This window comes from Emys orbicularis, chromosome 2, assembly GCF_028017835.1.
Source record: "Emys orbicularis isolate rEmyOrb1 chromosome 2, rEmyOrb1.hap1, whole genome shotgun sequence".
NCBI classification, from domain to species: Eukaryota; Metazoa; Chordata; order Testudines; family Emydidae; genus Emys; species Emys orbicularis.
The window spans coordinates 25,436,007-25,453,737 of NC_088684.1; the positions used below are offsets into that span (position 1 = coordinate 25,436,007).

Sequence of the window (17,731 nt, forward strand, 5' to 3'; positions counted from 1 at the left end):
ATCTGTGCAGAGACCCAAGGATTCTGCTTACTTGGAGCTTATTGCAGGAGTGGGGCTTTTAATAATAATTAACCATAGGCATTGCAACTTGTAGCTTTTAGCTGCCTGTGCATATAACATTTATTTACCTTCCACTTCCTCCCTCCTAATTGTTTAGCACCAAAATTCAGTTGTCTGCTAACGATGCATCTATTTCTCACTAAACTCTATAATACTATATAGATAGTAGAATAATGCTTCTAATTAGCATATAATAAAAGTAAAAAAAAAAATCACAGATTATTTCAATTAAAGTAATTCTGATATGAGCTTATCTGCATTTTTAACATTTTTAAAATAGAGTTTATACATAAAAGCCTTTTGGAATTCTGTTACAGTTTGAAAGACAAGTGGCATTTAATTTGATCTTATACACAATTACACAAACTAAACTAGAATGCTGAACCATTAACCTCTTCAAGTGCTATAGTTTCCATCTTCTTAAAGCAAGGGCTGTGCTACAACCATAACAGATAGTTGTTGCAAAGGCAAAAATCTGCAGAAGAAAATGAGATGAATCACACATGAGATTTCTATTACTCCAGTGCTCCTCAACTTTTCCCATAACCACATTTTACAAGGAAGCTTCAAAATTTCCCCACAGTTAGCCCAAAAGCCATAATGAAGATTGGTTGTGACCCCCTGTGACTCTATCACAGGGGTAGGCAACCTTTCAGAAGTAGTGTGCCGAGTCTTCAATTATTCACTTTAATTTAAGGTTTCACGTGCCAGTAATACATTTTAACGTTTTTTAGAAGGTCTCGCTCTATAAGTCTATATTATAGAATTAAACTATTGTTGTATGTAAAGTAAACAAGGTTTTCAAAATGTTTAAGCAGTTTCATTTAAAATTAAATTAAAATGTTGATCTTACGCCGCCAGCCTGCTCAGCCCAGCCTGCTGCCAGCCTGGGGTTCTGTTCACCTAGGCCAGCAGCGGGCTGAGCGGGGCCTGCGTCCAGGATGCCGGCTGGCAAGGGGCCGGCAGCTGGGACCCCAGACCTGGGGGTGGTGGTTCAGGGGTCAGGACAGAGAGCTGGGGGTGGGGGTCAGGGCAGATGGCTGGGGGTGTGTGGGGGGTGCAGGGCAGAAGGCTGTGTGTGGGGGGGTTCAGGGGTCAGGGCAGAGGGCAATGGGAGTGTGGGGGATTCAGGGGTCAGGGCAGAGGGCTGGGGTGCTCGGCTCGTGGGGGTGCTCATGGCAGGGGGCTGGAAGGGATATGCCCTGTTCCACCCCCTTCCCCAAGGCCCCGTCCCTACCTCTTCTCTGCCTCCTCTACGGAGCAGCGAGCACACTGCCACTTCTCCCTCTCCCCCTCGCAAGGGCCATCAGCTGATCGGTGCATGGAAGGAGAGGAGGAGTGGCAGGAAAGCACCACGCTGGGGGAAGAAGCGGGGGAGGGGAGAAGCTTGGCTGCCACAGGACCAAGCTTCTGCCTCCTGCCCCTGCAGGGGAGAGCGGTGGGCGGGGGGGGGGGGGGGGGGGGCTGAGTGGGGCTGGGGGGCTGGGGGCCGGGACCATGGCAGGAAGCAGCGTGTCAGTCAAAATCGACTTGCGTGCCGTGTTTGGCACGCGTGCCGTAGGTTGCCGACCCCTGCTCTATCATGACCCTCTGGTCGAGAGCCTACGTGCTATGGCTTTGATAACATTGTGTCAAAAGCATCAAATCCGGACATCACTTTGCTACTTTGTAACTAAAGTAGGTCTTTTACCTAGGTCCTGGTGCAACCCTCTTAAATACTTATTTTTATACCTTGTAATTAAGTTTCTTCTCATTATCAAGGATGAACACAGTCATTTGGCTTTTGTTTGTATTCATATTTAATTTCATTCATCTCCAAATTAATGCATCTGCCTCCAGCAAACATAAACTGAGGAGAAAGCTACCACTAAAACAATATGGTATCAACATTTATTATTTACTTGTAGAAATAAGGAAATGGGCACAATTTTTTTTTTGGGGGGGGAGGGGATCATTGAAGATAATCAGCTACTGGAATAAGTTACCAAGGGATGTTGTAAAGTTTCTAGCACTTACGGTCTTTAAATAAGGACCGGATGTCTTTCTGTAAGATGTGTTCTAGGTTAATCACAAGTTGTTTCGCTGCAGGGATCATAAGGTGAAATCTATGTTTGTGTTCATCCTAGAAGTTATACTAGATGGCTCTATGAATTCATTTGTGAAGAACTAGGGAGGATGGAAACTAGAAAGGGATTTGTTTATTAAATTGAAATATTTTCTGATGTTTCCTGGTCAGAATGATGGAGACCTGCCTCTCCCTCTCTGTACTTGGAGTCACTTAGATTATTACATCCTACCCATACTACACATGCTTTGAGTGAGATAATGAATGTTTGGAAAACAAATGCTAATAACTGCTGAGATTATTACTTTTTTAAAAAGAACCTACACACATGCTTTAATCGATAATATAAACAGCTGGAAGGTCACTGTCTTGACAGCAGATATTTAGCAGGGCTTTAATTTTTCTGTTTTCTCTATGCAGTCTTTATTTAACACTTTCTTGGTTAATGGCAGTAAAAATGAATGTGTGACAAGATGATAATTATTTTCATACACACTAAGTTTAATTAAGACACTTGGGGAACAGTTGTGAAGGAGCTAGGGGTCAGAGCTCTTCTGTTTGGCTCTTCTTCCCCATATCCCATCAGCACTGTGAGGGGCCTAGAGACTGGAGCTTCTTCCCCACCTACAGCCTGGAACAGTCCAATGGGGAGCTTCACAAGAGCCCCCCAACCCACTACAGCTCAGCAGAACTATGAGAAAGGCAGGAATTCTGCATACTAAGTGGAACTTTACATCAGACATCTAGGAGCTGTAATGGCTTCTCATAAGTTTCTGGGTAGAATTCAGGATGCTGACCTATTATACAGACCTGACTGATTTGGGACATGGTTAATCTCTGTTCCCATGCCATACTGCCACAGCTAGGATCAGCTGGAGCTGCCTTGTTATAACTGGGAGGATGCTGCTTGTAGAGTACTCTCAGTGAGCTTCCTGGACTTTGAAACTAATTCTTCACATCTAGACCCACTGCAGCCTGCATTTGTCAAGCTGCAAAGCTCATCCATAAATTGTTTTGCCTTTCAGAGAGGATGGGCTGAGCACTGGAGCAATTTATTTGTTTTATCTTCATATCAGCTGGTAGATATTTATGTCTAGGTGGGTTGAGCAGTCTTTTATCATTTCTGTATTGTGTATTTTAATTTTTGTGATGGACACCTATAGAGGTTTTTAATAAGCTTAAATAAACGTCTATGATCCCATGATCTAAACAAGACACTGTTAGAAGGTGTAAAAACTAAGAACAGTATTTCCAATTCCTTGTGCTAAACCCATTGGCATACATCTATGGAAGAGGCAGCATCATTCAGATGCAAAGGAAAACAATTAATAATTAAGCCTTTACTTCCACCGACTAGTATGACTCACTCTAAATGTTCCCTTATAAAGAACATTATTCTGTAGTGAAACAAATACCTACCACACAGTAACAACTTATTGGGGTAGGGGAGAAATAACAAAATTAAATTATCAATATGTGACTATTCTGTGCTGTGTAACACACAAAAACAGACAGTCCCTTCCGTGAAAAGTTTACATTCTAGTTAGCCATTAGATTATTTGGGTAGCTAAAAAGGGTTAAAACAGACTTCCATCTCTTGATGTATATCTATGAAATACTTACTGAGGCTGCTATGCTTATGTTATAGTCTTGATCACTTAGCAACGTAGTGACATTTGATGGAACTCGATAATTATGCAGAGATGTTGTTGCTGCTTGCAATAAAAATGCTCCAAAATAAAAGACAAAAGTAGCTGCATGGAAAAGAAAATCCTGAAAAGAAAGTGACAGATTTAGTCTATATTGTAACTGATTGGATATGTGCATTCTTCCTAACCAATCTCTGAGTTTCAGTGCAAACAAAATGCAAACAAAAGCAAGCTTAGAGGTGCCACATAGAAGACGTTCAGATCATTCATCTAAAATTAATGGCATCAGAGTGTAGTCATATTACAATGAATCACACCATAGTAAGAAACTTTAATTTTTGTATCCTAAAAAGTATACAAAGTGATACAACTCAGTTTTGTTTTTATAGTATTGCAGAGTAACATAACAACACAACAAAACCCACACCTTTAAAATAAATATAGCTTGACCTCTTAAGTGATCTAGGTCAGCAATTATGTTGCCATGTTTTAAGGCACATTTGCAATAATGGCTATAATAACCCAGCAACTTTGTTACTAAAAAAGCAACCACAACCACTATTTCAAAGTAGTATGGTGCATACCATATTTATAGTAAAACACAAAGCACATCCTATTATTCATCTCTCACACACACACTATATTGTGCACATTTGTGTATACAAACATTTGCTATTTACATTCATTTAAAGAGGTGTTTTAAGTGTTAGTTTTAATTTCTCTCTCCCGAGTCCTGTACATTTCAGCTCCAGGCACTAAGATTCTGACTTTCCAGGCTGAGGGATACAATAAAGCTTTTAAAACCTCTCTAAAATATTTCTATTCCTATTCTGTAAAACACACAGTTTACAGAATCAGGGTGGATCTGATTTAAATCATGATTTAAATCACTAGTCAGGAAGACTTGATTTAATCATGGATTTCTACATAAAAGTGCATTCTTGTTGGTTGTTATAACCTTAATACATATTCTTCACAACTCAGAGACAGATGTAGGTTTCATTTTTAGAAGGTACACACTATACATTTTTAAAGTGATTTATTTTGAAAACTTTTCGTATTAGTTTTACAGCTATATCAGAAAATGAATGATTGTTTGGTTATTTCATTTACCAAAGGTAATTGAAGCAGATATTTATGAAGTCACTGGGAGGTGAACTATCTCCAATTCAACAGGTTAAGCATTAATATTTGGAGGATTTTCCTGCCATGCTGTATTAGGAGGAGAACATCACCAGACAAACAATTAAATTGTTTTATTTAACTAAAAACAACAACATTATGTATTTTGGATTTTTTTCTTCAACAGCAAACATAATATTTTAACAAAACATCTATATGAAATTTGAATTTACTTAAATATTCAAGTTTTTTTTAAAATCAAGTTTGTTTGTGTTAAAATTGTTTTTAACAAAAAGAGTTAAATGAAATATTAAAAAACAAAAAACAAAAATTAAATTGACTATGTCAGCCAGGTCAACATGAAAACTTAAAATATTGGCTTCTGCAGCTAACTCAGTCATCTTCACCTTCGTTTTCCTGTTTGTTCATAATCTGGAAAAGAAAAACAAGCTTTCCTGCTTTTTCTGGTCCCAAGCGATTTGGAATGAATTAGTCCAAAGGAAGAAAATATTCTTTCTACACCAGCAGAAGAAGCTACTGCTGTTAAAAGTGAGATTATCACTTCAACAGTCTCTGAATCCAAGTGCTTAAGTGACTTCCACCAGTTCACTGGTGTGACTTTCTTTAAAACATCACCAGCAAACATATATTTCTTGAATGGTTCACCCTTAGTGCTGAAGTTTATTATAGTTGGCATTATGGAGGGATGATTGCTGGATGTCCATGTCATAGCCAACTCCTCTTCTTCAGCAGTTAAGGTTTGACCCTCATACCGAGTATTGAGAATATTTTCAAGAAAATGAGCTGGAGATAGTGCTTATCCCGCTCATTTTTTTAATGCTTGTAATTTAACTCTGTCATTGCATATTTCTCTTTTTAAGACCTCACTCAGTTCCTTCCAAATTTCAAGTGTCAGCAATAAAACATCTATTTCCCTGCATATTGTTCAAGACTACAGAAATAGGCTTCAGGGTACTCAGCATGTGTTCAACATTTCTCTTAAGCCCAATGTTGAGAACTTTGGCTGTGACAGTGCCATATATTTTTTCACAATTTTGTTCACAAACTATCATCAGATTAGGCCAGTTCTTGATATAGTGCTCAAAACAGTTCCATCGCATGTCTTGTGGGAGTTAGCTTGGTTCCTCCCACTTTTTTCAGAGCCGCTGCTGCAAAGTGGTTGTTACAGAAGTATTTTGCAATTTCAACAAGATTAGCCTTTATTTCTGGAACACTGAAGTCTTTGGCTAGGAGGTGCATCAAATGAGCACTGCAACCATATGTTATTAGCTTGGGACTCTCTTCTAAATGATTTCTTCTCATCTTGGATACATTTGCAGCATTGTCTGTGACCTAGCTGCGTACTAGACATTTTAATTTTCCCCCCCACAGTTTGTTCTAGCTTTTACTGCTACTTCTTGTAAGTATTCTGCTGTGTGTGCATTTCCTGATGTATCAATTGTTTGTGTAAGGAAGACATTTCTTTCTTCTGTTGTCACACAAGCACATACAACAGGACCATTGTGCACATTGCTCCACCCATCAAGACTCAGGTTAACAATTTTACCCTCTAGATCTTTTGCACAGTGCTCAATTTCTCTTTCATACACTTTATCCAGCAATTTGCCTGCGACATCTGCTCTGTTGAGTGGACTGTATCCTGGTGTTAATGACTGAACCATGTTAATGAAGCATGGGTTCTCAATCAGACGGAAAGGAGAGTTTGTTGCATATACGAACCGGGCAATTTTTTCATCAATTACCTCTTTTTGTAATCTGCTGGTTCTTATCACAAACTTATCTATGGTTGTTTTTGGATGATGGAGATTTTTTTTTTTTTTTTTTTTTGCTACAGGTGATATACTGTGGCTATGTGACATACATGATGGGACTGAAACACTATCATTGGCAGATAACTCTGAAACGATAGAAAATGATGGTGATCTTGAAGGTGGATAGTCTTCAGAATCCTGTATGTTGAGGATGGATTCTCCTAAACAAAATAAGTCAATGCAGTTATTTAATTATTATTACCATACTGCTCATTTAGTATTACTCATTGCATTCACTGACACACAGTACTACTTTAAAGGTGAAACTGTAAAAGGAAGATCTGCCTATTTCAGCTATTTATTTTTTATCACAACTGCATCTAAAATGATAGTACCATAGAGTAACAACTATATTTTTTGCTCAAACATGAGAATTCAAGAATAGTCCAGAAGGAAGACAGACAGTCCTTAAGAAAGAAGTCTGAAATAAAAAAGTTTACCAACCTGAAGATCCTGCATGTTCAGACACGTTCCTTTCATCATCTTCAACGCAGCTTCCTCCTGAGAAGGAACACTTCTCATGATGTTGTTTCATTTGGGCAACCAGGTCTTGCATTTCTTTGTTGCACTGTTTACATTTTGCAGGCATGTCTGTCTTACCCACAGGTAGAGGAACTTCATTAAAATATTCCCAAACTGGGTCTCTTTTACGGCCTGCTGCCATTATAGGTTTTCCCTTCTAGTGAGAGAATGGTATGGTAGATCTCAAATCAATGAAGGCTACATTCAGAAAGACCTCAAGACTTCTGGAATATGCTGCTCAGCTTCACTTTTGTTTCTACTGCCTGTCCCTCCCGTCTCACATTTATCTCCAGACTTCTTCTCCTTGTCCAGCTCTATTCCGCCCCCAACAATCTTCTATTTTTTGAAACTTTTCACTTTTAGAGAGAGGTAAGGGATTGACTCTGTGTACACAAATTTGCAGAGGGACAATAGGGTTGAGGTCTGTTATTTCTCACCTCTATATATTATTTATTTAAAAACATTTTTCCTGTTAACAAGCATGTTATCTTTGGAGACACAAATCCACAGTTGGAGAACTGCAAAACTAAGCATCTCTAAGTATCTGCAAAACTAAGTATCTTCTAGACTGAGCACTGAGTCCCATTGGGTAGATAGAAAGATTAACCTAAATAATCTATACAGAAGCCCCTGGAACCCCATAAGATTGGGTCCCTAATCCTTGACCTATTGGAACTCATTTACAAAACTTTTCTTAAACATTACATGAATATATTGTCTCATACTATAGAATTAGAATTTATAATCCCTATTCCATAATGCCCAAATAAATCTGTTAGTCTTTAAGGTGCCACCAGACTCCTTGTTGTTTTTGTGGATACAGACTAACATGGCTACCCCCTGATACTGTTCAGTGAGTAGCTTAGTCCTAGCTGTACACAGAAGAGATATTTTCAAAAGAGAAGCTGTCATTTCCTCCATCCAGATGCCAAACACTCTAACTTCCCTGGCAATAGTTACAGTGAAGATATGTATCAACGGTAAGGTTCTATCCGGGACATGATGCCTGTGATCCAAAACCTAACTGTTTACTGTTAGGATTTTTAAATAAAAAAGCATGGTGCCCAATTTTCCACTGCCTTACACCTGGCACAATCACTTAAATCTTGTGCAAAGTGTGTGTAAAATACTACCAGATCAGAATGGAATGGTAGCTTACACCTAGTTTGCGCAGATGTAAATGACAACACAATATATAGGGCAGCAGAGAATAAAGTCTATGGTCTTTGTCATATCATCTGGTTCAGTATAAAGCAGGGGATCTCAAACTGGGGGTCGCGAGGTTATTACATGGGAGGTTGTGAGCTGTCAGACTCCACCCCAAATCCAGCTATGCCTCCAACATTTATAATTGTGCTCAATATATTAAAAAGTGTTTTTAATTTATAAGGGGGGGGGTCGTACTCAGAGGCTTGCTATGTGAAAGGGGTCACCAGTACAAAAGTTTGAGAACCACTGGGAGCAACACAACTTCCTTACTCATGCTGAGTTAGTGTCTTACTCCCATGAGTAATCACACTAGATTCAATAGGGCTAAGCAGGAAATAAGGTACTGCTCAGAGTAAGGTTGGCAGAATCTTACCCTAAAAGTGCTACTCATTTGCATCCAGGAGAGTGGAGTTTGGGGGTTTTAAACTATTTTTATTTTAAAATAAAAGATACTAGACTCTTATAATTTTCCATGACAAGCAATAATAATTAAAATAATGTGCCTGGACTTTTCCCATTTTTGGCCTTCTTAAACCACTAGCCTTAATTAGCCATTCTGAATTCCATGCCAAATTTTAGTTTCTGCAGCATAAGGAATAATACAAAAATATTTTTCTTTAAACACTTTCCAATTTAAGTGTTAGAACAAACAGCAACATGGTATACTATCTTTTTATTTAAAAATAAAAAAATGAGTTTATATAACCAGATTGAAAAAAACTCGGGTTTTTTTTAAGTCCTCCACAGAATTTGCCATTTGCAATAGATTCCAGCAATGTAGAAGTCATGGTATCTTGCTGAAAAAATCTAGGTCCAGCATACTACAGGACATAAATTTAGGTCCAGCAGGTACTATGCTGAACTGTGGCCAAATAGTAATTATCTTTTGGTGATTAGTGATCTGGACTGTATATTGAGCCAGTGAACTAGGTATAAAAGGTTCATATCCCATTTCTTTGACCTGTTAATCATGGGGAATTTTTAACAAAATCACAGGCAAACATCATAGGCACATTCACAGATGATGTGCGCCTATTACTATTTTTCTCCCATAAGGGAGATTCCAGCAGCAGCACTCAGTTTATCACAGAGAGGTGTCAAAATTCCCTGTCCTACCAAATATAAAAATAGCCAACAAGCATTTGATAGGGCAAAATCAATAATGTATAATGAATACTTACAAGGAGAGTTATAGGATGAATGTTTGTGTAGTACTTTGAACATGCAAAAAAGCACTATGGCTCCAGTCCAGCAAAGCACTTAATTATGTGCAGAACTTTAAGTCTGTCATTGGTTTCAGTGGAACCAATGACACTATTCACTTGCTTAAAAGTAATGCACATGCTTTATGTGCTTTCCTGCATACGTGACTGCCACTGAACAACACTAACCACCCTCTGTGAAATTCCCTGCAGCTTCCTCAACATCCAACTCACAATCCCTTAACAAGCTTAAATGGAATTAAACCACAAATCAAGTTAAGAGTTGATGTTGTACTTTGTTTGTATGTATAGTGAAACACTGGTGCAATGGTGCTAAAGTCTGTTTGGACAGAATCCAGACTATCACTGCTAATGGACTCATTACACAAGTTTAATCTTTCAAACCCCAAACTTATGAAGTTTGATGACCTTTGATTCAAGATTCGCACAGATCTAGGGACTCTCAACACAGTTACTTGGATATCAAGGGACGCACAACCATGGATGTTTATACTGAAACATACAAATCCGGTTAAAAGCAGTATGATTGCCAGTAATAAAAAAGAGCCACACAGAAGAAAGGTTATTTAATGAAGGTGTTGAGCAATTAGGCATAACTGCATTTTAATACACCTCTACCCCGATATAACGCTGTCCTCGGGAGCCAAAAAATCTTACCGCGTGATAGGTGAAACCGCGTTATATCGAACTTGCTTTGATCCACCGGAGTGCTGCTTTACTGTGTTATATTGGGTCGCGTTATATCGGGGTAGAGGCGTACTATAAAGATTGCTAGAAGGTCTGATTCTTTGTGTATTTTCTCTGCCTGTTATTGCTCACTCAAAAAGCCTCACAATACTATAAAATAGAATGATATAGTATTGCATTTCACCACTTTTAGGCTGTTAGAAACTCCCCATTCCGAGCATACACCTCACAAGAAAACATTTTTTAGGTAATAACACAGGACAGCACAAACTATAAGTCACTGAGGGATGCACTTGGTAACTTTCCAATAGTTTGAGATAGGCATGTAACTTGCATAAAACTGATCACATTACTGCTGTCTATTTTTTTTTTTAATATGGAGGTACAGCTTGGGAGGACTACTGGTTTCAGCATGTAAAGCTTCATCATAACATGAGCAGAATCTTGCCATGTGATTGAATGAACACTGAGCACTGCATGCTGGGACCTGTAGTTCCACAGGCTGTGCTATCAAATTAAAAGAAAAGGGCAGACAAGAGTCTCTGAAGAACTATATTCGTGCTGCAGGCCATGCTTTGGCCATTCATGATGTGAAAGCCAGGCACCAACACTAGTATAACATTTAAGGACCTGATCCAAAGCTCATCAAAATTAATTAGAATTTCTTCATTAACTTCAATGGGCTTTGGATTAGACCTTAAGAGTCTTATGAAGAGTAAGATCAATTTGTTTTTCTCATAAAATCATGCTCACAAGGAAAAAAAAACTTACCATCTGGTTCCAGTCCACAGCAATTCTGTGTGTATAACTAAAAAGGAACACGCCCAGGAAGAGGATGGACAAAAAACAAGCAGTCACTGACACAAACATCACCCATCCCTGCAGCAGAGGCAGTGGAACTCTAGTGGCAGCTATCAAAATCCAGACAAGTGCTCCAAACAGCTGTAGAAAAAAACAAAACCATGATGAGAATAAAGGCTTAACGCTGAATCTTGTCCAGCCCCTCCGGACTAAGAACTAACAGTTAATTTATTTTTAAAAAAGCTTTCAGGTGCAATTTTTGGCACTGGGGTAAAATATTCAAAAAATCCCCTCTTGAAAAGTGACTTAGCTACTCAAAAGACTAAGTAATTGAAAGTCAATGGGACATAAGCTTGTAAATCATTTTTGAAAATGGGATTTAGGTTCCTAAATCACTTAATTGCTTCTAAAGTTTCACTGAAATCTGATTTTGAAGGAAATACAGGACAAGTGAAAATATTATCAAAATGCATTTATCCTAAAATAGAAATAAATAAATCTGTATCTGTTGCAACTGGTATGCCAAGGATGTAAATGAGATTAAAATCTAAATCTTATACCCATATATAGTTTTGTTAGCTCCCAGCAGATACAGATATGAGATCATTATAAATGTATAAATAGGACTTATTGGTTATACCCAAAAGAGTAAAAAGCAACAAACAAAAGTAAAATATAAAAGACTAGCATAACTATGGTAGACTGCTGTGTCATGAAAGTCAGATAAATGAAATATATCAGCCAAATTCTTTTCATATTAAGATCTATATAATTAGGAGCAGAATTTAGTCCTACAAAGTTGCAGCACACTGATCCTCTCAATTCATGACTTCAGTCATAAACATAGATCTCTATAAGGCCAGGTCTACACTACCGCGGTAGTTCGACGGCTGGCAATCGAAGTTCCGGGTTCGATTTATCGCGTCTGGTCTGGACGCGATAAATCGATCCCGGAAGCGCTTGCCGTCGACTGCGGTACTCCAGCTCGGCGAGAGGAGTACCGCGGAGTCGACGGGGAGCCTGCCTGCCGCGTGTGGACCGCGTCTGAACCGCGGTAAGTTCGAACTAAGGTATGTCGACTTCAGCTACATTATTCACGTAGCTGAAGTTGCGTACCTTAGTTCGAATTTGGGGGTTAGTGTAGACCAGGCCTAAGAGTGATACTTGCTTCCTGAAATGTGTTCCTTTAATACAGAAAGCCTTAACTTGATTGAAATAGAACTCATCTATTAACTGAGCACTGCTCAAATTTATATTGGGTTACCATTTCCAATTCAACCCTCCCAGCTCTCAGAGTATAAAGTTGGAGATAAAATTTTCAGACTGCAAGAACTACATGCCTGCCCAGTTTCTTCTGAATCTAGGACCTCAGACTCAATTTTCAGAAGAAGTTGCCTGCGTTTGGAGTACGTAAGTCTCCTTTGGTATAAAATGCAACCATCTGTGGATAAAATGAGGCTGATGATGTAAGAGTGCACTGGCAGCCTGCATTCAGCATTCCCATGGATTAGTATGATCAGCTTCCAAGTTATTTTCAAGGGATTCTCTTCAGGTTTTAGTTGTTGTGAGGAAGCAGGTTTTCTCCATCTTTAGAGCACTGGAGGCTCAGAACATTATTCAGAGAACAGACATTTAATTGGTAGTAACAGCACAATCTTTTCTGCAACATCCCACTGCTAAGACTGGTAGCGGGGTTACTAATTTAAACATCCACTGTGATCGTGGGCAGGCCCAATATCATAGAAACACCAAGACTAACCTGAGAACGTCAGCACCTGTTACATAAACTGGCAAATCCGCCAAGCAGTTAATTTTGGTCACTGCTGTTCTGGGCTCCAGTCCTGCAACTGGATCCACACCAGCAGATCCTTGGACCAGTGTGGAGGCCATTTTGAAAAAAGTCAGGGCCCCATGTGGAGGAGAAGGCATGCCTATAGGGATCCATTTGAAAGATTGGGGCCCAGGTCAGTATTCAAATCTGTGACTGTAAGAAGAAAGACATTCTGGGTGAAATCCTGGACTGATTGAAATCAATGGGAGTTTGCCATTAACTTCAATGGTGCCAGCATTTCACCTCTAACCTGTTAGTAATCATGATGCTGATCCTGCAAACTCTTACCCTTGTCCTAACTCTGAGGACATGAGTAGTCCCATTGAAGTCAATGGGACTGGGCATGCCAGTAAGGTTTAAGCATGCTAGAGTTTGAGGGATCCTAAAAACAAACACACTGTATATTTTTACTTCCTTGGACTTCTGAATCTGATCTAAACGTATGGAGGATCAAGATTGTCTTGATTAAAATAATACTGTGTAAAATACATACACAGTGTCCTGTGGCCGCTGCCCCATAATTAAAATGGAACAGGAGCCAAGATACAGCTATGAAAAACACAGATCTGAGTGGAAATCAGGAGAACAAACACCTCCGGTGTTACTTCAGCACAGTTGTATGTTGGACAGGATCCCCCTTCCTGGGGAAGCTTTAAGGTGGGAAAACAGGGGATTAGGCAAAATGGAGGCATGGGGAAGGGTTTCAGTGGTGCCCCCCCACACACACCTTACACACATTCATTCCCCCAACTGACTGTCCTTCCCCCCACCCCACCCCGCCCGCCCCTTGCATAAAGTCCAATGCTCCAGTTCTCCCGGATCCTCCTTTGGGGAATAGCTCCTGGCAGGAGAATGCAGAGTCTGCTCTTGCTCTCCGGTTTCCTGCTCCAGGAGCAGAACCTCCTGATGCGGCCACCACCAGCTCCAGCTGCTGCACCTTTCCCACCTACAAAATGGCAGGTTAGCAGCAGGGGGGTGGCAGGGCTACGGTGCCGCCTGTTCGCAGCAGCCTGGGCTCCTGCACACGGGGGACGGGCAGGTGTGCACCCCCCCGTTCTGTATGCAGGACAAACTGGCCCTGCTGCTTTGGGCATTTCATATCGCAGCCCAGGCGCTCCGGGCTCAGCGCAACAAGTGCTGGGCAGCGGAGGTGTTGTGGGGCGGAGGAGGAGGAAGGATTTGAGGATATGTTTGGGAGAAGGGGATTTGCTGGGGGAGGAGGGACTGAGATTCAAGGCAGGAGCGAGTGAAAGGAAAGGGAACAGGGGGGAGCGGGACTAGAGGGGGCGGTAATGGGGGGAGGAGAAGAGGGGACCGGGGCTGAAGAGGGGGGGGGGCGAGCGGGGAGCCCGTGCCCGGCAGCAGCATTGCCCTCCCCGAGCAGCCCCCGGCCCGGGTCACTCACGATCTCCAGGCAGATGAAGGCTCCCGAGTAGGTGCGCAGGATGTCCAAGCCTACGGGCAGCGTGATCCTGGGCGCGGGGAAGTAGGCGGCGGGGTTGGGGGGCGGCGGCATGGAGCCTCCCCTGGCCGACATGCTGCCGCGGAGTGAGCCTGGCCCTGACGTGGCCGCAGGTTGGGGGGAGGCTGCGCCCAGAGCAGGTGCAGGAAGCGTGTGTGCAACACCCAAGCCCTGGGCCAGCCCCTGCGCCGGGCGCCGCCCAGTCCCCAGCCCGGGGACTGCTGCACGCGCCGCCCGCCCCACCGCCGCGCCTGGAGGCGGCAGGCCCGGTTCGCCAGGACGCCGGCAGCGGCGCTGCCGGCTCCGGGGGCTTCAGACAGCGTCAGCCCCCTTCTCCTGGCGATGAGCCCAGACTCGGCCCCTGGGGTGTTCCCAACTCAGGGCCAGATACCCCGCCCCCCGCAACCCGCCAGCCCTTGGGGTGTTCCCAACTCAGGGCCAGACACCCCGCAACCCGCCAGCCCCTGGGGTGTTCCCAACTCAGGGCCAGACACCCCGCCCCCCGCAACCCTCCAGTCCTGCCCTGGGGTGTTCCCAACTCAGGGCCAGACACCCCCGCCCCCTCAACCCCGCAGCCCCTGGGGTGTTCCCAACTCAGGGCCAGATACCCCGCCCCCCGCAACCCGCCAGCCCTTGGGGTGTTCCCAACTCAGGGCCAGACACCCCGCAACCCGCCAGCCCCTGGGGTGGTCCCAACTCAGGGCCAGACACCCCCGCCCCCTCAACCCCGCAGCCCCTGGGGTGTTCCCAACTCAGGGGCCAGACACCCCGCCCCCCGCAACCCTCCAGTCCTGCCCTGGGGTGTTCCCAACTCAGGGCCAGACACGCCGCCCCCCCGCAACCCGCCAGCCCCTAGGGTGTTCCCAACTCAGGGGCCAGACACTCCTCCCCCCGCAACCCCCCAGCCCTGCCCTGGGGTGTTCCCAACTCAGGACCAGACACTCTGCCCCCCGCAACCCGCCAGCCCCTAGGGTGTTCCCAACTCAGGGTCAGACACCCCCGCCCGCCTGCCCCTCACCCCAGGCCCTCCGGACCTTTTCATCAGGCCCCTGTCCTGCGAGCCTTCCCTGCCACAATCCGAGCCGCTGCCTGCCCTGCAGCCGGTTCGCTTCCGAACCGTGCCAAGGAAACAACTATACCCGCTCGTGCACCACACGGTTCACTTCCTCGCCCTCGTGTCCCGCCCTGATTCCAAGTGGCAGGACTATCTACCACCTGTGGAGGGTGAGGAACCCCTGGTGGGCCAGCCTCTATTCCACCCTGGTCCCACAGATATCAGTTGGTGGCTCCTCCATGGAGCCGTGAGCATGGGCGTGTACTCTTGTAGCCCCTGGCCCCCAGGGTGTTCCCAACCCAGGGCCAGCCTTCCCTCCTGTAGGTCCCCAGTCCCTAGACTGTTCCCAACCCAGGGCCAGACCCGCCCCCCCTTTCAATCCCTAGCCCAGTTGGCCAGAGACACCCCCGTAGCCCACTGGCACCTGGGGTGTTCCCAACCTGCACTCAGGGCCAGAACCCCTCCTGCAGGCCCCCACTCCCCCAGTCCCTGGGGTTTTTGCAATCTGAACCCAGGACCAGATCCCTCCTGCAGTCAGACCACCAAAATCATGAGATTGGTTTATAATCATGAGATTTTAAAAATAATTTGGGATTCTTTTTATTTGCCTTCTCATTACAGAGACTTTAGGGTTCACGGTTTCAAGCTTTATCTGTGCAACCACAAAGGCTTAGAACTATACCTTTAAAAAAATCAACCAACCAAAACTGAGATTATAATGCAGTCACTTGACTACAGGAGTTGGAGTTTTAAGAAAAACATCAAATATCACAAGGTTTATGAAGAAATGATGAGACTTCAACATTAAAGGCAGGGACTTTCTTCAGATTTGTTTATAACATGCAGAGGGTTTCCCCTCCAACCTGTCATATATACTTTAGTAACACCTAGTTTAGAAAAGGGTAGCAGGACAAAAGACTATCACTTAAATTCCAGTAGGGGAAAATGTTGTTAATGAGAGACCAAACTTGTAGCCCGAAATACATCTGGAAACGTGCATTCATCATGCCGCTTATAATAAACTTTATTATCTCATTTAATTTAGTAAAAGATATCTTCACAGATCAAAGATAAAATAATAATAAAATATTTGTTCTTGTTTGCTGTCCCCATTCAGGATTTTGAGATTAGGATGGATACTCTGTAGAGATATCTGGGGCATTGCCCCACTCAGAAAATAGATTGGAGTAAAATGAAATAAACTTCATCCCAAATCTGTGCACCATTCTCACTTTTTTTTTTAAACAGAATTACTTTTTCAGACGAAGGATTCATGCCAGGGTAGCTGCTCTGCTTCCTCAGACTACATGATTCACTAATTATACCTCAATTTTTGGGTGACTATGTTGAGGTACCTTGTGTTTGATTTTCAGAAGCGCTAAGTATTACAACCTGCACCGTTACCCTTCTGTACGGACACAAGTCTGTTGTAAGAGGGCCCAGCCACTGGGTCCCACATGGTTCTAAACCAGTGGCTCTCAATCTTTCCAGACTAATGTACCCCTTTCAGGAGTCTGATTTGTCTTGTGTACCCCGAAGTTACACCTCACTTAAAAACTACTTGCTTACAAAATCAGACATAAAAGTACAAAAGTGTCACAGTACACTATTACTGAAAAATTGCTTACTTTCTCATTTTTACCATATAATTATAAAATAAATCAATTGGAATATAAATATTGTACTTTCATTTCGGTGTATAGTATATGGAGCAGTATATTGTCTATATGAAATTTCAGTTTATACTGACTTTGCTAGTGGTTTTTGGAAGCTGTTATAAAACAAGGCAAATATCATGGAAGACCTCTGCATCCCCCTTGGATACGTGTGCTCCTGGTTGAGAACTATTGTTCTAAACCATCTGGATCTGGCCTGAGGCTAGTCACTGTTTCTAATTCTGGGTCTATAGGGCACATTCCCAAGCTCAGATCACTTGTCTGAGTCCTTCATTGAGACATGAGACTCCACAGTCCAGCAGCCCTAGACCACCAAACCAGTGCCTTAGACCTCTTGAGCCCTCTGGTTGCTTTCATTCAGACCCTCAAGTGTCTCACATAGGCTGTGGGTGCTCTGCCCTTCTAGTTTAACTCCTTCAGGGACCGTGTTGCAAGAAAGCACCTATAGGTTTAGCAAAGGAATTTTATAACCACACTCCCTTAAATCTTAAAAGCACTCAAGAGTTATAGATCTTTGACAAATAAAAAAAAGTTCTGA

The 17,731-nt window shown here is 42.8% G+C and overlaps 1 protein-coding gene across 1 annotated transcript; it reads right to left on the bottom strand.

Annotated features, from left to right (window-relative positions):
• Positions 1-463: 463 nt before the first annotated feature.
• Positions 464-14,538, bottom strand: MAL2 (mal, T cell differentiation protein 2). Its single transcript, XM_065399990.1, has 4 exons — positions 14,407-14,538; positions 11,141-11,311; positions 3,749-3,898; positions 464-535 (listed from the first exon to the last, which is right to left on the bottom strand). Exons 1-4 carry the CDS (start codon positions 14,536-14,538, stop codon positions 464-466), a joined length of 525 nt encoding a protein of 174 aa, XP_065256062.1.
• Between the last annotated feature and the right edge of the window lie 3,193 nt (positions 14,539-17,731).

Coding starts and splice junctions, on each gene's coding strand:
- MAL2 (XM_065399990.1), bottom strand. CDS start 14,538: ATGTCGGCCAGGGGAGGCTCCATGCCGCCGCCCCCCAACCCCGCCGCC. Junction 11,312..14,406: donor CCTTCATCTGCCTGGAGATC/GTGAGTGACCCG, acceptor TTTTTTCTACAG/CTGTTTGGAGCACTTGTCTG. Junction 536..3,748: donor ACATAAGCATAGCAGCCTCA/GTAAGTATTTCA, acceptor TTTCTTCTGCAG/ATTTTTGCCTTTGCAACAAC.